At 43.8% G+C, this 20,496-nt stretch overlaps 1 protein-coding gene across 4 annotated transcripts in view; it reads right to left on the bottom strand.

Annotated features, from left to right (window-relative positions):
- TRAPPC12 (trafficking protein particle complex 12) overlaps positions 1 to 20,496 on the bottom strand; it is a 101,178-nt gene that overhangs the window by 36,884 nt on the left and 43,798 nt on the right. For all 4 annotated transcript variants that reach the window (XR_003309532.1, XM_023198780.2, XM_023198789.2 and 1 more), the window contains 2 exons: positions 19,966 to 20,079; positions 17,418 to 17,556 (listed from right to left, as the gene is read on the bottom strand). Coding sequence is in view for 3 of the 4 variants with exons in the window: in XM_023198780.2 (XP_023054548.2) it covers positions 17,418 to 17,556; positions 19,966 to 20,079 (253 nt within the window). In the remaining variant the exon portion in view is untranslated. The remainder of the gene's footprint in view (positions 1 to 17,417; positions 17,557 to 19,965; positions 20,080 to 20,496) is intronic.

The following is a 20,496-nucleotide window of genomic DNA, read 5'->3' as shown; positions in this document are numbered from 1 at the left end:
GGTGCATCTCAGGCCTGGGCCCTGGGAATAGGCCTCCCACTGGATTCCACGTGGCCCTGGAGCCTGCGCTCTGCCTCTGAGCTGTCCCAACAGGAGGCAAGGGAGCTGGACTTGAAAAATCTATCACCCAGAGCTGCCTGGTTACGAGTGTGCTAAGAGGAAGAAGCCCAAGAGAAACCACCTTTATATCATATCACATGTGGCTGCATCAACTCTCAGGGTAAGGTAAACTTATTGTTAATATTGTGTTCTCTTCTAATAGGATTTGGAATTTGATCTGTAGTATGTATACTAAGTAGATAACAATCATCAAAAAATCAAATAGCATGCATTGATTATAAATGAGATAAAGAACAGAGAAATGCCAGCAGAGGGCAATCACATGTATTCAGCAAAGTGCTTTTCAAAATAGGCCTAAGTGATGAATATTCGGATCTGGAATATAGTCTGAAAGATGGTGAGGAAACACGCGTGTGACTTCTGCAAGCCACTTAACATCTCTGTGCCTCAATGCATCCATCTGTCTATTCATTAACCATTACTGAGAATGGGCCATGACCACACTGAAATGAGCTTTATGGTTATGGTCTTTAATAAGAAAGGTCCAAAAAGAAGACAGTGAAAATTAAGGAACACTATGGAAAATAGTTTTACTGTGATGATAAGCTGGAGAAAAGAAAGATAACAATTATTGAAATTAGAATGTTTAAACTTTCTTTTTTGATGCCACTAAATAATTTCTGTATCTCAAGAGAATGTCTGGCTGAGCTTAAGTTACAACCTGAGTCGCTTCGGTTTCCCAGAAATGAACATTTCTAGACCATCAGCATAATGACGCAGGGGACTGGCCTGCAATGCAAGTCATATGTAACTCATGTCACTGTGGAACCGGCCCAACATGGTAAGTTATATGTAAGCCGTGTCACTTCCATCCTCTGTCTCAAGTAGAGAAGGGGCCAGAATCACTCCTACGTGGTTGATCACTTACCTCAAGGGAGAGAATATCTCAAGAACCCTCTAGAAGGTAAGCACAGAATCAAACCCCTACTGGAAGTTCTCAAACCCAACTTGGGACTAGCTGTTAATACTCCAATCTCAATTTACAGACTAGCTGTTAATACTCCGATCTGGAATACAGTTTGATAGATGGTGAGAACACAGGCTGTGTGACTCCTGCCACCTCACCTGAGAAGGTGGCAGAAAGTTAGCTGCCCCTTTCCCTGACAACTGCCCATGGACATGGGGGTGCTTCTGGATGTAAAAGCACATGTGAAAATATTTTGAACGAAGTGAAAATAAAAATACAACATCAAAATTTGTGGGATGCAGCAAAAGCAGTGCTGAGAGGAAGCTTTTTAGCATTAAATGCATATACTGGAAAAGATAGCTCTGAAACCAGCTTCCACCTTTGAAAACTAGAAGGAAAGAAAGAGCAATATAAGCCTAAAGTAAGCAGTAGAGAAGAAAATAATAAAAATAAAAATATAATAATAAAAATTAGAGCAGAAATCAATGAAACTGAAAACAGGAAATCAATAGACAAAATCAACCAAACCAAAAACATATTCTTTGACAAGACCAATAAAACTCTGACAAGACCAATAAGCCTCTCCCCAGGCTAGCCAAAAAAAGAGAAGACATAAACAACTAGTACTAGAAGTGAAGGATTATTACTGTGGATCCTACGGACGGTAAAAGAATAACAAAGGAATATTACGAACAGCTCTATGTCCACACATTTGGTAACTTAGATAGAAAAAGAAAAACCTTTCCAAAAAGGCAAGCCCCAGACCCAGATAGTTTCACTGTGAATCCCACCAAACATTTATGGAAGAAATGATATCAGTTCTCTACAATCTCTTCTGGAAAACAGAAGCAGAGGAACACTTTCTAACTTCTTATATGAGGCTGGAATTACCCTGATACCAAAACCAGACAAAGACGTTACAAGAAAAAAAATATAGATCAATATGTCTCATGAACATAAATGCAAAAATCTTCAACAAAATTAGCAAACTGAATCGAAGAGAACTGAAGTCAACAAAAAATTAGCAACCAAATCCAACAATGTAGAAAAAGATTTTATAAACCATGACCAGACAGGATTTATTCCAGGTATGCAAGGGTGATCTAACATTCCAAAATCAGTTACATAATCTACTACATCAAACAGGCTAAAGAATAAAAATCTTATCCATAGATGTAGAAAAGCATTTAACAAAATCCAGCACCAGCTCATGATAAAAACTCTCAGCAAACTAGGAATAGAGGGAAACTTCCTCAACTTAATAAACGACATTATAAAACAACTGCAGCTAACAACATACTTAAGAGTGAGAAACTCAGTGATTTCCCCCTAAGATCATGAATAAAGCAACAGTGTTCCCTCTCATCTCTTCTACTGAACATTGTACTGGAAGTTCGAGCTAATGCAATGACAAGAAAAGAAAACCAAAGGTACACAGACTGGGAAGAAGGAAATAAAACTATTTGCTTGCAATGACATAATTATGAAGAAAAATCTCAAAGAACAAAAAAACTTCTAAACTGGTAAGTGTTTAAAGGTCAAAGGATACAAGATCAATATGCAAAAGTCAACTGGCTTCCTAGATACTACCAATAAATGATGGGAATTTGAAATTAAAAACACACTATCATTTCCCATATAAATAAGTGAAATACTCTAGGTACGAAATGGACAAAATAAGCACAAGAGCTGTAGGAAGAAAACTACAAAACTCTGATGAAAAAATTCACAGAGCTGAAAAAATCAAGAGATATTCCACATTCATGGACAGGAAGACAATACTGCTAAAGCAACAGTTCTTTACAACTTGACCTACAGAATCGATGCAGCTCCAATAAAAATCCCAGCAAATTATTTCATGGTTATCAATGAAATGATTCTGAAGTTAATATGGAGAAGGAAAACACTCAGAATACCCAACACAATAATAAAGAGAGCAAATCTGGAGGGCTGACACTACACACCTTAAGAGCTACTCTAAAGCTACTGTAGAAAAGACTGGGTGACTGTGTGGTCCTAGAAAAAGAACGGACAAATCAATCAGTGGCCCAGAGCAGAAAGACACGAAATTGGTCTTCACAAATATAGTCAGTTTGATCTCTGACAAAGGAATAAAGGAAATGCAATGGAGAAAGAACAGGTTTTTCCAAAAATGGTGCTGGGACAACTGGACGTCCACATAAAAAAAATGAATCTAGACACAGATCTTACATCTTACACAAAAATTAACTCCAATAACAGACCTACATGTAAAGTGCAAAAACTATAAAACTTTTAGAACAGAACACAGATGAAAATCTAGGTGACCTGGGTTTGTTGATAATCTTTTAGATACAACACCAAAAACATAATCAGAAACATGAAAAGAAAAAAATCAGTAAGCTGGACTTCATTAAAATTAAAAACGTCTGCTCTGTAAAACGTAGTATTAAAGTAATGAAGAGACAAGTCACAGATAGGAAGAAAATATTTGTAAAACACCTATCTAATAAAGAACTTGTATCCAACATATGCAAAGAATTCTTAAAAATCAACAACAGGCCGGGTATGGTGGCTGATGCCTGTGATTCCAGCAGGTGGGGAGGCTGAAGCAAACTGATTGCTTTTTTTGGTTTCTACAAAAAACACAAAAGCTAGCCAGGTGTGGTGTGTGCCTATAGTCCCAGCTACTCCGTTGGTTGAGGTGGGAAGACTGCTTAAGCCCAGGGACTCGAGGCTGCAGTGAGCCATAACTGCACAGCTGGACTCCAGCCTGGGCGACAGAGTGAGACTCTGTTTCCAAAAAACAGACGATAAGAAAACAAATAACCCAACTAATAAATGGGCAACAGATCTGAACAGACACCTCACCAATAAAGATTCATCAATGACAAGCATATAAAGATGCTCATCATCATATGTCATTAGGGAACTGCAAATTAAAACAATGAGATGACACTATACACCTATCAGAATAGTGAAAAATCCAAAAAATGACAATACCAAAGGCTGGTTGAGGATGTGAATCAACAGGAACTCTCATTCATTGCTCTTAGGAAAGCAAAATAGTATGAAAGCCTTGGAAGATGCTTGGCAGATATTTACAAAGCTAAGAATACTTTTACCATAAGATCCAGCAATCACAGTCCTAGGGAGTTACCCAAGGATTGGAAAACTTGTGTCTACACAAAACCCTGCAAAAGAATGTTTATAGCAGCTTTATTCGTAATTGTCAAAAACCAGAAGCAACCAAGTTCTATTCTTCAACAGAGGAATGGATAAATAAGCTGTGGTATATACACACAGCGGAATATTATTCAGAGATAAGAAAGGTACAGGCCGGGCGCGGTGGCTCAAGCCTGTAATCCCAGCACTTTGGGAAGCCGAGACGGGCGGATTGCAAGGTCAGGAGATCGAGATCATCCTGGCTAACACGGTGAAACCCCGTCTCTACTAAAAAATACAAAAAACTAGCTGGGCAAGGTGGCGGGCGGCTGTAGTCCTCCCAGCTACTCGGGAGGCTGAGGCAGGAGAATGGCGTAAACCCGGGAGGCGGAGCTTGCAGTGAGCTGAGATCTGGCCACTGCACCCCAGCCTGGGCGACAGAGCGAGACACTGTCTCAAAAAAAAAAAAAAAAAAAAGAAAAAAAAAAACATACTATCAACCAGAAAAAGACAGTGGAACCATAAAAGCACACTCCTAAGTGAACGAAGCTAACCTGAGGACCACACACTGGATGATTTTCACTATAAGACCTTTGGAAAAGGTGAAACTATGGAGACAATGGAAAGACCCCAAGTTCCCAGAGGTGGTGGGGGATTAATCCAGGGTTGGTGGTGGGGGGTTAATCCAGGGGTGATTGGGGGGATCAATCCAGGGGTGGCGGGGGATCAATCCAGGGGTGATGAGGGGTTAATCCAGGGGTGATGGGGGTTGATCCAGGGGTGGTGGTGGGGCCTATCCAGGGGCGATGGGGGATTAATTCAGGGGTGACGGGGGATTAATCCGGGGTGACGGGGGATTAATCCAGGGGTGGTGGGGGGATTAATCCAGGGGTGATGGGGGATCGATCCAGGGGTGGTGGGGGATTGATCCAGGGGTGATGGGGGATCAATCCAGGGGTGACGGGGGATTGATCCAGGGGTGATGGGGGGGATCGATCCAGGGGTGATGGGGGATCGATCCAGGGGTGATAGGGGGATTAATCCAGGGGGTGATGGGGGATCGATCCAGGGGTGATGGGGGATTAATCCAGGGGTGATGGGGGATCGATCCAGGGGTGACGGGGGATTAATCCAGGGGTGGTGGTGGGATTAATACACAGGGTAGTGAAACTATTCTGCATGACACTGTGATGAACACGGAATGTCATTAATTTGTTGAAACCCACAGAATGGACAAGCCACAGAGTGAACCCTAAGGTAAACTATGTACTTTAACAACAATGTACCGATATTGGTTTATCAATTATAATAAAAGTACTATGCTAATGCAAAATTTTTATACTTATTAATAAAAATGCAAGATGTTATTAAAAACTGTGCAGAAGAAAGAGGGTATATGGAACTCTACTCGATTCTTCTGTAAATTACAAAAAGGGAAGATAAACCTAACTACATATATAATTTAATATACAATAAAGATGGTCTCTCCGAGGTATTAGATGGAAAATGGAGTTTTTAATGAGCGTGGTTCAAATATGGGGACTGCCACATGAAAAAAGATAAAATCAGATCCATTTCTTTGGGGTGAAGGACTGTGTACTTGGGATCTCAAATCGAAACTTAAAATATGTATTTTTATTGTCAGAAATACTATTAAATATAGTGGCCAGCTGTAGCTCAAAGAGTAATATTAATACTTGATTAAAGGTACATTCTGGCCAGCTGCAGTCTTGTTACCTGTGTCCTTGTCAGAACTTCAGAATCTCAGGCCCTGCCCAGACCTGCTGCATCAGGGCCTGCCCCACCACAAGAGGCTGGGTGATTCCTGTGCACGCTGAGATGGAGAAGCACTGCTCTAAAACAGTACCTTACTGATGTGAAATTAAAATTCACTAACTCAAAGGTTATCAGGTAATATCAATTATATTTTTCTAATGTCTCAAAATGCACACTGACCTTCCTTAGGATCAAATTAAAACAGGTCATCAGTAGTATACACTGCCTTAATTATAACAGGTAATCAGTGATACATATAGCACATTCATTACATATCACACAGGAAAATGTCCCTCATTAGATATATATTGTTTCCTTGCTACCTCTACCCTTTTAAAAACCACACAGGCGTTTAAAGCCTAAATGGGGGTTAAGGGAAAAGAAGGTGATGAAATTCTGCCTGAACTTCTGTGAGGCCTTGGGGACCAAACGCCTGCTTGTACCTGTGGACTCCGCGCTGCTGGAGCAGGTGGAGTTGAGCTGTGGTCAGATCCTCCTCCTCCAAGAAACCTGACTTCCAGGTTCTTTTCAAATCTCCCACATGCTAAGGTGCTCCCATCGCTACTGCTTTTGGGAGGTGGGGAGGATATTTTTGTGAACAAAATTTACTCATTTCTTCCTTACATTTGGGGGACATATTGAATAAAATCACAATTAAAACTAGCACTAATGTAGCAAAATTCTTTCAGAATTAAATTTTAACATTTTAAAAAGAAAATATGTTAATATTATTTAAAAAAATGATAACGAGCCCTTCCCCTGCCCCCCACGTAACAGTTAACAATGACTCAGCCGGGCGCGGTGGCTCACGCCTGTAATCCCAGCACTTTGGGAGGCTGAGGCACGCAGACCACTTGAGGCTGGAAGTTCGAGACCAGCCTGGCCAACATGGCGAAAACCCTGTCTCTACCAAAAACACAAATATTAGCTAGGCGTGGTGGCACACGCCTAAAATCCCTGCTACTCGGAGGCTGAGGCAGGAGAACTGCTTGAATCTGGGAAGTGGAGGTTGCAGCGAGCCGAGATTGCACCACTGCGCTCCAGCCTGGGTGACAGAGTGAGACTCCGTCTCAAAAAGAAGAACATAAAAACCACAGTAAGTCAAACTTCTGCACATCCTCGTTCCCACGGAGGGTGATCAGCTCCTCCTGCTCCCCCGGCCAGTCCTTCAGTCCAGACGGAAAACTGCAGCCTGAAGGGGACTGCCTGGGGTTCTGTGGCGGGGAAGAGATGGCTGGCTGTGTCCTCATTATGGTGGCACTATTCCCTCACGCTGCCACCTCTCCTTGTAGATACTCGGTTATCAAGTAAACAAACATTCCCTAATCCCAATTCATCAAAAGCTGCCAACATACGGCCACCAGGCCACTTGGCAGCCGCTCTGCAAAGACTGTCAGCTGGAAGCTCTGGCAGCATCCCCCAGGCAATCCTCTCTCATGCTTCCCTCAGTGGGAACCTAAAAGCTGGGCCCTCCCCAGGTAGATGCAAAACCAAGAATGACAGTAGCGGTGATCCAAGCCGGCCAGGTTCTTCCTTAAACATGCTGTCATTGTTTGTGCCTTTCCTAGCAATACCTGGAGCAAAGCGAAGACTGAAGTGGAAAAAGATCTTCCTCCTCATTGACTTGTATCATTGAAAAAGTCTCGCACAGGTTAAAAATCTTAAAAGAATAAAAATCCGAAGGAAAAACATATCTACAACTTCACATGAAAGAGAAAAATGTAGGGAATTAAATCAGAAAGAAAAACACCCCTTCCTAGAAAAAACATATGGATCATAGAATTAAAACAATAAATGGAAGCAGCTGGAGAAACCGCCTGTGAGCTCCAGGTGGGGCATGTGAATTTCACTGAGCTGACATTTACTCAGCAGCTCCTGGCGCTGGGCAGGAGGGCCTGCACCCTGTGCACACAATGAGAGCTATGGGGTCCGCATCCTCAAGGAAACCACTCCCCTCTTCAACAAGATACACACAGAAGCTGCTTTGGTGTAATTCAGACTTTTGTCGAAAGTAAATGCACATAAAAATACCTTTAAGCCGATTCTCTCAGTCACCAAACCTAGCCCCTGCCTCTGAAGAGCCACCCTGGGAATCTCAGTGAAATCCTCCATGCTGAGGGTGGTTGTCAAGTGAGATAAAATATGCAAGGCTTCCACACCAGCCCTGAGGCCTATCTTTCTCCTGCAGGGAGAAAGGGCATTGGAAAGGAAAAAAAAAGGAGAAGCTAGTCAAAATCTGTGAGGAGAAACAATTCCTAGTGGATCTATTTTTCTGGAAGATTCCAGAAAAATGTATAGTTGTGACCTGCCAAAATCTAGGTTGGTATAAATACTGTAGAAGTGTTCTCATTAATCATTTGGAAAACATTAAATGAAAATACTCCTACAAAATTTATTTCAGACTGTCCCTTGTTGTGCTGAAAATCCGTACTACTACTATAGAAAAGAGAAATGTGCCAGGAATTGCCCAGCCTTGGTGCTGGGCAGTGAAAAATGAAAGGGGAGAAAGACGACATTTCAGTTTCCCTTCAGTGGGGTATGCTACCTTCTGCCACTCACTAGCTGTTTGTGCTGGGTGGATCACATCCTCTCTGCAGCCTTTTGAGTCACCTGCAAACTACAGCGTGAGGGCCCAGATGCAGCTAGGTTGCCATGAGGCCAGAGCAGGTGTGACATGAGGATGCCTGGATGCCTGTGCCACCTGCCTCAGAGAACGTGGCTGTGGGAGCCTTCCAAACCCTTTGCCCAATTTTAACAGCTTTACCCTTTCTTCAAAAAGGCACAAACTTACAAGTTTGCCCTGGCATTTCCGTCTCATTTTCAAGTTACGCGAATGCGTTGCTGGGAAGGCTGCTTTGTATTTATTTCCCTCTGTATCTGCATGGCTGGTGTGTCCTTCCCTGTCCTGACCTCAGCAGGCAGGATAAGCCATGCGCTTGGCTTCCCTCTGCTCAACGGTGGGGATACTGCTTGGTGTCTGTGCCTGGCCAAGCACACAGTGTCACAGCTCTCAACAAGTCATTTTTGAGTTAAATGTGGCATTGTAAATTAAAAAAAACTAAAAACAACAACAACAAAAAAAACAGTGAGGAAGTCCTAAGAGAAAAAAATACCTTAAATATAAATGATTCACTTAAGTCTCCAAAGCCCTGAAGCATGAAGACAAACTGAGGCTTGGGTCACTGCCTCTGTATGAGTCTGCCACAGCCATGTGCAACCCACGTGTGGCTTCAGCCACAGCCCAGTGACTGGCCAAGGCCTGTATCTAGTGCAGACAGGGTAAGGAGAGGTCTCCATTTGGGTGTTCTCACGGTAGATATGGAGCCCCAAACTGAAAATTCCCGTATTTGTAGTGGTTTGTTCTAAGAAAAGACTGAGAATGTTAGATTTCATAAAAACAGTGAGCAAAGTGAAAAGCAGTAAGATGAACTAATGAGCCTTCTGCAAACAAACAAAGCAGCAATCACGTGTCCAACAATCAACACTCGGGAGTTCCGATGCAAAGCATTGTGACCTGGAAATCTAACTCAAGCAGAACATGGTCACTTTGCAAGGTGAGGTAATTTTGTCATGAAAAATACAATCCGACATTTGCAACATGCTGAATATTTAATTCTGAGATATTATGTATGGTTATGTGTTGATAAAAAAAAAGTTTCAGAATTTAATTTGAGAACTCAAAATGTGAATTTCATGATTTTGGAGGGAGGATGAAAAAGGACGAAAGGCCCAGTGACAGGGACACTGACAGTGTGCCTTTCCGCAGGCAGAGGAGCAGACATCTGAGGGACGAATAGAGAGATTCCGGTTAATTGAAGTGTTTGCCCCATCCACTTTAATTTGACTTGAAGGTAATCTGTAAGGATTCACTTCCGAAGTACAATTTCGTGTGAAGTCATTACAGCTCTTGTAACTGAGACTAAACATACAGATCTGAATTTTGTATTAGAAGCAGCACCGTACTTCTTAAACAGCATAGTGAAGATAATCAAGTTGCTTTACTTCCAATGGGAAGATCTTTTAGGCTCCTATTTTCCCTCTAGTTGCATGGAAACTTGAAGTGAGCAATTTAATGCAGAACATAGTACTTCAAAAATTCAAAGCACTAGGAAAGTTTACATGCTCACTACCATCGTGAATGTTTCTTTGGAACGAGAAGCGTAATTCCAAACAACAGATTAAAAAGATGGTGGTGGGGGTCTGCAAAAATTTAACTCACTGAGAGAGGATGAAATTAACCTTGTCAGGAATGGACATTTAATTTTCTTTAACATAGTGAATATGTACAACACAAGAGTGAACCCAAGTGTAAACTATGAACATTTGTTAATAATGCTGTACCAATACCGGTTCATCAATCGTAACAAATGTACCACACCAGTGCAAGCTGTTAATACAAAATGCAATGAATGATCTAGAAATATTATTCACAGATATAATCCCTACCAACACTTTTCATGACTGCAAACCCTGTAACAGGAGACACAATCTGTACTAGTGTGACAATTTAAAAAATAAAAAAAACTAAAAGAAAATTAAAGAAAGCTAGTACGGGGATATGAAGAATGGCTCTCAAAAGAGAAACTCTGTAGGATTTTGGAAAGGTATTTTAAAGCCCTAACGTGAATAGTAATTATGAAGTTAACAACATTTAAGACGAACAAAAACAAAAATACTTTTGGTGCTGGGAAAAGGCTGGTGTCCATGGCGACCACCCTCTGGGGTGGATGAGGAGACTTCCTGGGACAGGGATGCTCCCTGCAGATGCTGAGGTGCCAGTGAAGGCAGATGGCCGTGCTGTGGGGAGATTACAGAGGATGTCTGTCTACAGGGCCAAAGACTCTGTGGGAGGTGATCCCCGGAGCACTCACGTTAAGTGCATCCCACTGCACTCGATGGAAGATGGTGAGGGCGGCAGCAGGTGGCCTAGGGCCTCAAGGCTATGCCAGGAGAGACAGCATCTTTGACAGGTGCGCACAAGGGACTCCGTGGGGCTGCCTCAGAGCTCTTGGAAGCTCCAGGTGAAGAGCAGCATATCAGCGGCTGTGTAGAATCTCTTCCCAATACTGCATCTCCCAGAGCTCCTCCACACCCAGGGAACGGTCCCAGCAACAGCGTGCAGAGCTCCTCCCATACCCAGCGGACAGGCCCAGCAACAGCGTGCAGAGCTCCTCCCATACCCAGCGGACAGGCCCAGCAACAGCGTGCAGAGCTCCTCCCATACCCAGCGGACTGTTCCAGCAACAGCGTGCAGAGCTCCTCCACACCCAGCGGACTGTCCCAGCAACAGTGTGCAGAGCTCCCTTAGGAAACGTTCTGGAAAGCTGTCTGGTAAATGTCTTTACTTGTCTCAGCCTACTTGGGAATGACAAAGGCATGATTTCTTTGCATTTATTTTTCCTGATATAACAGTATGTGGAATCAAGAAGAAACTCCTAAAATGTGTTATGTTGCAAACAAAAAAGGTTATGTTTGTATTTTTAAATTAGAATTTTTTTTCAGGGTTGCAAATAGTATTTCCCAGAATGGGAGAAGGTATTAATATTTCCCAAATACAAAACAGATGAAGGATTAAATACCTACTATACAGAATGAACCTCAAGCAATTAATAACAAAGATAACCCAATAGAAATACAGGCCAAGATTATGAAAGAGTGAGTCACCAAGGAGGAAACCCCGACAAAGGACACGTAATTCGGCAGAAAGACGTCAGTTGCGACAGGAGGTAGAATTTTAGACTCACTGGTGAAAGTCTGACAATCTTTACTTATACAAGAGTGGAGGGAGACAGGCTGTGGCTGGGAGTGGAAATTAGCATGGCCCCTTTCACATATGCCACTTTAAATGTACACCTCGAACTCCACACGTACAACGGGAAATGTACAAAGATGTCCGCAACCCCACTGCTCATCACAGCCAAAAGCTGGAAAGATCCTAACTGTTCATCTTTATGGATACGGGTACAGATGGATATGAACAATGGAGAGTGGGGAAAAAAAAAAGCAAATGAAGAATGATGTGCTCATGATGTATATTTACAAAGCCTATAAGACAATACTCTCTCTCTGTATACATGTATTTCTCTGTGTGTATGTATATGTGTGTGCATGAAGCAAATATGTAAAACCATGATCTGGAAGGCTACACAACACACCACGACTCTGACTGCTTCTGGGAGGGACTGAACTGGGAAGGAGGTTCACAGGCTGTATCCGCAATGGGTGATTTCATTTGTTACAAAAAAGGTCTAAGGCAAATATGAAAAAAATTTGTTAATTGTCTGAGTATTTAATATTTGCAGTTAAATAAATATCAATTTTTGTTAAGCAAAGAGTGGATTCAACCAGATCCCAAAACAGTTTCTCATAAGGTACAGAAGTAGTGGGTTAGAATAAAAGTAAATACCTTTTATTAAAAAGCTATTAGAACAGAAAAAAAAGTAAAGTAAAAGTAAACAGTAAATAGACGTGGGCAACACAGAAAAATCAAATACCTGAATTTGCACAAATCCATCTGGAAACAACAGTGACATCCTGTGCAATGAAAGAGTACTCTACCTCAACTCTCTGAAGAATTCACGGATAGGGAACTTCCATTTCAAAAGCAGAGAAATATGAACGGGAAAGGCAACTTTAAGATATATTTATCTTTTTCTCTGTCCCTGGAGATGCATGACACAGGGTATCACTATGTAAGTGAAGTTCAGTTTTCAGCGATAAGACAGTGGCTATGAGCAAGTTTTCTGCACACTATTTTTATTCTTCTTGTTTTGACATCTTCTACCAGTATGACCAACACCGATCCTCTGAATTTCCTGAAGCCGCATGACAATTCTAGACAGAAGAGCTCAGTTGCCAAGTTATGTGTGAAGTCTCAGGGAACGAAAGCCACACAGTCTTTAAGTGTGTCCTGCAGGGACACCGAGGACTTCCAGTGAATGAAAAGATGTGGACAATCTGCTCACAACCCCCAGCCAGTTGGCTTCTGAACACAAATCTGAGCTTTCAGTGACTGCCCCACAACCCACGAAATGAACTCCGACAAAAGGCTTGATGCAAGCAGCTTCCACTCCACCGCCTGCGGCCTGGGTTCTGGGGATGGACGAAGCTGGGCCCTGGGTTCTGGGGATGGGCGTAGGGTCTGAGAGGGGAAGAAGCAATGAATGCAGTAGAAGAGGAACAGAGGAAAAGGGGGTGGAGATTGAGGAGCAAGAAAGGAAGATAAAGAGACGACACCCAGGTCAGAGTCAATGCTATCTGGGCTTCTTGTGGTTTTGGGGGTCCCACCCAGAACCGCACAGACCTCAGCTCCGGGGGGCGGGGCTGGGTCGGCCTCATGACCGTAGTCCTCAGGATTCTTCCCGTGTGCAGGAGGGAGCGTCCAAACAACCAGGTGAAAGACAGCACTAGGGTCAGAATCGGGGCTGGGCTTTGGGGGTGGCTGAAAGCAACTGACTGAAATTGCGAGATATGACATATAAATACATCAACCATAATACTGTTCCCTTCTTGGATGAATTTTTTTAAAAAAACCTTCGTGATTTTTACACATGATTCATTACATGTCTTGTTATGAATATTCTGAATGGGCAAAAATTACACCCAATATTTACATGAAATATATTAAAGCTCATTCATAAAAGTTGTTTTTATAATTATAGTCTCCTTTTAAAGCACATTTTAACAACTTGCTTTGCTTATATATTGCAAGCTAAAATGAAGTGAATGAATCAAAATCTTACATTTATGCTTTGTTACACCACAAAATGGGAAGAAAAATTAGTAAACATCCGGCATATTATTGAGGATGAATGTTAATACACTTTTGCTAAAATATATGTATGATTTATGTCTATTTCATAATTTAAATTAGCTGCTTAATGATGCGTAGCTGCTATCTTCTCTTTATCCATTTACCAGTGCAATTTAATTTCAGGAAGAATCAAAGCATGTTTTCTAGGCTTGACTGAACATCCTTAGGAAAAAAAGTCCTCAAAATGAGAAGGAAAGATGACAGGTAGTTCTCTACCTAAATCCACAGATCTTGATTCTTTATCTTAAATGGCACTCAGTGTCATTTCCATCAACATCCTCTCCCTGAAGATGGGTAAACCGTGCCACGGAGTCTTCAGCACGCTGGAAAATAGGATGTGCAAGGCGAGGCTGGGCCTTCCTGAATGGCCAGAGGTAAAGGTTAGAGACCAGCGGGAGCTGGAGTTTTTTTTTTTTTTTTTTTTTTTTGTGAGACAGAGTCTTACTCTGTCACTCAGGCTGGAGTGCAGTGGTGTGATCTTGGCTCACGACAACCTCCGCCTCCTGGGTTGAAGAGATTCTCGTGTATCAGCCTCCTGAGTAGCTGGTATGACAGGTGTGCACCACCATGTCCGGCTAATGTTTTGTATTTTTAGTAGAGACGGAGTTTCACCATTTTGGCCAGGCTGGTCTCGAACTTCTGGCCTCAAGAGATCTTGAGATCTTCACGGACTTCCAAAGTGCTGGGATTACAGGCATTAGCCACTGTGCCTAGCCAAGCTGGAGATGTTTATTTGGTCATCATAGGAAATATCTGCCTCTCAGTCACGCTCATTCTTAAACACCTGTCATACATTCAGAAGCAGGTGATGTAAGAGGAGTCATTTTGAATCTATAATTCACACGGACCTCAGTAGGAAAGGAAACCAGAGCATTTGGTGCAGCTCTGCCCTTCAGGGTATCTGGTGGTTTCAATTAAGGCCTGTGTGCTCAAGGCCCTGAGTTTTCTGTTAGAGGCAGACAAAATGACTAAAAAAAAATCAGCTGTCAAGTCCCAGTCCCAGTCCCCAGCCCTGGCAGAGTCCCACAGACCTGGGTCCAGCCCCCTCCCGGGACTATGAATGACGTGGGAAGGGCGGGGTTGGAGGAGAGGCTCAGGCTGCAGTCAGGCAGAGGGGGAAGGAATAGTTTTATTTATGCCAGGGGAAAACAAAGCTAATCCTTATAAGAAATAGGAAAGCAGCCATTTATTGACTATGATAGCTACCAGGCATAATTGATTAAATAGAAACACCCTCAAACTTCCCCAATTAACAATGCCTTTAACCTTTCCATCTTTTCTTCATAATCTACTAAGTGACAGGCTCTCCATTCTTTCTGGGCTGGAAATTTGGTCTTACATGGAAAGGATGACCCTCAAATTGGTGACGAAGTGGAGACAAGAAAGGGACATGACAGACTCAGGGAGCCCAGTTAATTTACAAGGTAGAACAGTATCCCTTGAACAACTAGCAATGGCTGTATCTCTCCAAACTCATGAGCGGATGAGGGAACCACCTACAAGCAGACTGGACGGAACTTTGGGAGGGACGTAGATGAGACTTACTCCTGGGGAGAGGGGACGGATAAAGCCCTGCTCCTCCAGGACAGTGCTCACGACCACCGGGCAGCTTCCTGGCTGGAGTGCGGGAGAAGACCCCCAGGAAGAAGTCAAGACATCTTCATCCAACTCACGGCCGCAAAAGGCAGATTCCTGGGGACAGAAGCTGCTTGGCCAGCAACACCAGTGAGGGTCCTTCAGCAAGTTCCCGAGACCGTCCTGGCCCCACTTCCTCCACCCGCTGGCCACGCCACGGCAGACAGAGCCCCTGAACACGCACCATCAAGCGGTCCTGGCTTTGGCCTGTTCCTCCTGGTCATGTGGAAGGCCAGCAGGACTGGACAGGCCAGTGGGTGGGCAGGAAGTGTCGCACATTAAGGACTGGCATCTGCATCCCTGGATGACACAGAGTCCTACGTCTGAGAGCGACAGTGGTGTTGCTGGTCCTTCCTCACTCTGTGGCTACCTAGATTGGCTGGTTCACTTCCATGAAATCAAGCCAGCCCCATCAAGACAATCTTTCTGATTTATGCCCTATCTTAGTTATTAGAAGTTACCCTTTCCATTTTTTTCTTTTCTACAAGGGGCAAATTCCCTTAGTCAGAAGGAATAAACAATTTTAATACCAGTGAGACTAAAGGTCAAAAAATACTTTATACTAAAAATGATAAAAATCTCCATCAATTCCGGGATAACTCAGAGTAATATGGACCAATTCCCGCCCGTCCTGCCTGGAGGAAGGTAAAGATGATAAAGGAGAGAGCATGGGGAATAAAGAAAGCCGGCGTCTGCATTCGTTCCTATGCCCCTCCAAAGAAACAGAGCTGAGTTTTAAGCAAAAAACAACATACAAAGAAGATGAAAGATTTGTTTTTACTTCTAGCCTTTTTAGTTCATCTATTTACTTACTAGTATCGATCAAGTTAAATAGAATGTTTATTTAAATTTTCTGAGCCTTCTATAGGAATTATTCTTTTATTATTCATCAGGCCTTTGCATCTCTTGTACTGCCGGTTCTAAATATTTTCTACCTCCGATTAGGTTCTGCATTTCCTGACACCTAGGACCATTCTCTGTAGCTCCACTGCCACAGCCAACAAATGCAGACAATCGAGCCTGCAAAACGCGGCAGTGCGAGACTTTTCTGTGTCACTGATACATTCAGAAGAGAGAAAGAAAACCAGCAAATACAGTTGGTACTAGATAGCAGCCACTATTCCAAGCAACTTACACATGACATCATTTAATCTTCAGGACAATCCAGAAAGCAAGCAGGATTGGCATATCTTTTTTACCGATAAGGACACTGGGGCACAGAGATGTCAGATAACTCCCCCAAGGCCACATGAGTCAGTGGGGGTACCAGGATGTAACTGGGGATGCCTGACAACAGGGCCTGGGCTTTCAACAGCTGCTTACACCGCCCTCATGAGACATCCTGCCAGGACTATTTTCTATTTAAGAACATATAAGGGGCTTCAAACATATTTATAAGGTTCTCCACCAAGAGACGCACATTGCACAAGGCTCCCAGTGCTGCCAAAGGCTCTCCGTAACCCGTCTTCTCCCTTCCCAACCGTTGATTTCCTGTCACTCTCCTAGAACTACCCTATGCTACAGCCTAGTGTTTTCCAAACCGTGGTCGTGACTGTGACCCAAAGGGTGAGTCACAGCCAGATTTTTAAAGTAAATTAAATAAGAACAGAGACGAATGGAAAATGTCGCGGCGTGTGCCACATGGCACGGACACGTTTGGTTTCACTGCTCTGCTTCTCTGTGCATCAGGTCCCGAGATGGGACGGTTCTTCCCTGTGGAGCACAGCTCAGACGCCTACCACCCGGGCCCTGCACCAAATCATGCTGCCTTGACAGAGCAGGTGCTAGATACATGGCTGCTAAATGTACAAACAGACACACCAGGGAGCACCTCCAGGTCAGTGTTTCGGTAAATCTGAGTGGGAGCATTCTGTAAGTCAAGGCTTGTTGCTAGGTACTTATCTGATTTTTTTTCAAGACTGGATAAATAAGGAAAACTGAGGCTACCAAACTATGTATAAATCAAAGCAAACCAGAGCAAAACACATACAAATGTACAAATATTAAATACCATGGCCTTACCCCTGCGCCCAGGGTACACGTGTGGGTAGTACTCGTAATAAAGATCTGGCTGATCAAGATTTCCAAAGGGTTCAAATTCCATCTCAGCATTCTGGAAAAGGCCCAACTTCACTAGTAGTGCCAGCCTCACAAACCAGAGCTAAAAACAAAATACAGTGGAAACAATAGGTTATCTATATATATCCAGTTCAGAAATTGCTATTCCTTATGAAGTTGGTGTTAGAGATTAATTTCTCATATATTATAATAAGGGCTAACCTAACTTCCTATCTTTGCATATTTACACAATCGTGTTCAAAAAAGCAGAACGTGGCCACTCTGCGAGGTGAGGAAAAATCCGACATTTGAAACGTGCTGAATATTTAATTCTGAGATATCACTCATGCCTGCAGTTCCAGCTACTCAGGAGGCTGAGGTGGGAGGATTGCTTGAGCCCAGGAGTTTGAGTACAGCCTGGACAACACAGCGAGACCCTGTCTCTAAAAAAAAAAAATTACTATTGAGCTTAATAACAATGTGAATGATTTTACATAACTGTTTACTCAATAAGTAAACACTGCTTGCTGAGCAGGTGTGTGTGCAAAGCACTGTGCTAGGTGTCATGAAGACGGAAAGGCACCAAAGGAATGCGCCGCCTAGTGGAGGGCGGGGGAATGACGGCGGGAACGGGAGCAGGAAGGAGCGGACGCACAGGGATGGGTTGTGTTTGAGGGCAGCTCGCAGGGCTGCGGAATTTCAAGGGGCCACAGGCTCGTTCAGGGAACGTAAGGACAAAGGCACAGAGTGGACAAAACACGACGTACGAGAGCACAGAGTGCTCTGGCAGCATCTGGGGTACATTCAGGAAAACGGTGGGAATTTGCATTAGAGAGCTGCACAGCCAGAGACTTGGGATTAAAAGGGGAACCTAATGTGATCTGACGTTACTGATGAGAAGAGTGAATTTCACCAAGTGTCCGCTGAGGGATGGATGGATAAAGGAGCGTGGCACGACACACAGTGGAATACCACTCAGCTTTCATGGAAGGAATCCCGTTGTTTGTGATGTGGATGAGCCTGGGGGACATGACGTTAGATGAAACAAGCCAAGCACAGACAGACAAACGGCGTGTGACCTCGCTTACACATGGAATCTGAGCACACTGGGCTCACAGAAGCAGAGTAGATGGCGGGTGCCGGGGCGGGGGTGGGGAGGAGGGCAGGGCAGCGGAGGTTTGAGAGACGTTAGTCAAAGGACACAAAATTCAGTGAGACAGGAGGATAAGCTCAAGAGATCTATTGTAGACATGGTGACCACAGTTACAAACAACGTATACTAAAAATTGCTAAGACAGATTTTCAGTGTTCTCATTACACACACACACACACACACACGAGAAGATGAAATTTCGCATGGTAGGCAATGGGAAACTATCCAGCTCTTGACTAGCTCCGTTTCAGACCGAGTTGGAAAGGGGGCGGTTCACCCTCTTTGGGCAGCCTGGTGGTCCCTGGCTCCCAGGACGTCACCATGTTGGTCTTGAGCTAGTGCCAACACGTGATCGGCAAAGTGCACCACGGCCCAGAACTCCTGGGCCCAAGTGACCCTCCTGCCTCAGTCTCCCCAGTAGCTGGGACTACAGTCATGTGCCACTGTGCCGGGCAGTTTTTAAGCAGGAAAGTGAGATGATCAAAAGTGTGCTTTAAGAGTTTTTTTGGAGGTAGTTTATGGAATGAATGTGAATAAAGAAACGTGACCTAAGTTCATATAGGAGGCTATAGCAACGCTGCAATGAGAGCCTGAACTGCGGGTGGTGATGCGTTGGAGAGAAATGATAGAAAAACAGCCTAGGATTTGGCAAACCAGTGGATGGACAGGTGATGGGGGAACGCGGCTCTTCTTGTCAGCTCTTGAGGGAAGAGGAAGAAGAAGGAGCCTGCTGGAAATAGCTAAGCTGTCAGGGCTCCCCAGAGCTGCTCCTTTCCAAAGCTCATCACAGTTCTGAAGGATCTGGTGATCTGTTTAGTCCTGGGGGATTCCCATGTAAGCTCGAAGAACAGTTGAAAAACTCCCCAGGGAAAGGTAAGAATTTATCAACGTTTGCAGCTGTTCCTTCTTCTCAGATGAGTTTCCTTTTTTCACAAGTCTATTTTGTGCATTTCCTTTTCTTTTTTTTTAAATTTCAGAGCAAGTGATATGCCAGGAGGAGCAAACCCATGGCACATGGACCCTCCGTCCTTGGGGTGGACAGAACCAACTGCTCCTGTCACTGTTTCCTACCGGGCCCAGACATGCCCCAGATCCCCGCACAGGCCAGCTGCTGCTGCCAGTTGTGAGGCGAACCTGCCTGCTGACCCAAAGCCGTGCTGGTCCCACCATGAGACCGAGTGTGGGCACCTGTGAGCGTGCTTCTGGGGCGCACAGGCGTCCTGATGGGCCAAAGTGAGAATTCCAGTGCCCCAGTATGGTATATACAACATAATTAGGAGATAAAGAAGCAGGATATGAACATATACTTTATAACCTGATAAGCCAGGTTAAACTACAGCCCCTGAAAGGTGTTCTCACCTGCAGTGAATCTGTCGTGTGGCTGGTGGGCAGCCCGCTCTTGCCGTAGCCCTGGCCGTGGGCTGTGAGGAGACGTCCGCACAGGTCCACTGCTGCCCTCCAGTTTCTGCAGCTCTGCAAGACATGGCAGAACATGTGACCAAACACACATGCAAGGCATGGTGGAATCCATGACCCAAACGCATAGCCGCTGGCCACAGCTGCTCACCTTGCTGGAAGCAGCACCAGCTAGCCATTAGTAATCATGACAAGGTCAGTGTGCTGGCAGCACAGAGGGGAATGCCATTTGTCAATGCTGCACGTATAATTAGGCAATAAGAGAGCCAAGCGTGAGATACAGTTCGAGCTGATCAAATCATAAAAACAGTAAAAATTTAGCAACTGATAGAACATCGGGAAGAGGCTTTTAATTGGAAAGCTCTGCATATCTCTCAATCTATATGACTGGTTTCCTTTTTAGCAGGATTGTCTTGAGATTTGTCAATTTAAAATCAATAAGGAAATTTTATGCTATCTGTTGGACGTATGTAT

Source organism: Piliocolobus tephrosceles, chromosome 15 (genome assembly GCF_002776525.5).
Source record: "Piliocolobus tephrosceles isolate RC106 chromosome 15, ASM277652v3, whole genome shotgun sequence".
NCBI lineage: Eukaryota > Metazoa > Chordata > Mammalia > Primates > Cercopithecidae > Piliocolobus > Piliocolobus tephrosceles.
The sequence above is the reverse complement of the archived record's forward strand: the minus strand, read 5'-3'. Positions and strand labels throughout refer to the sequence as shown.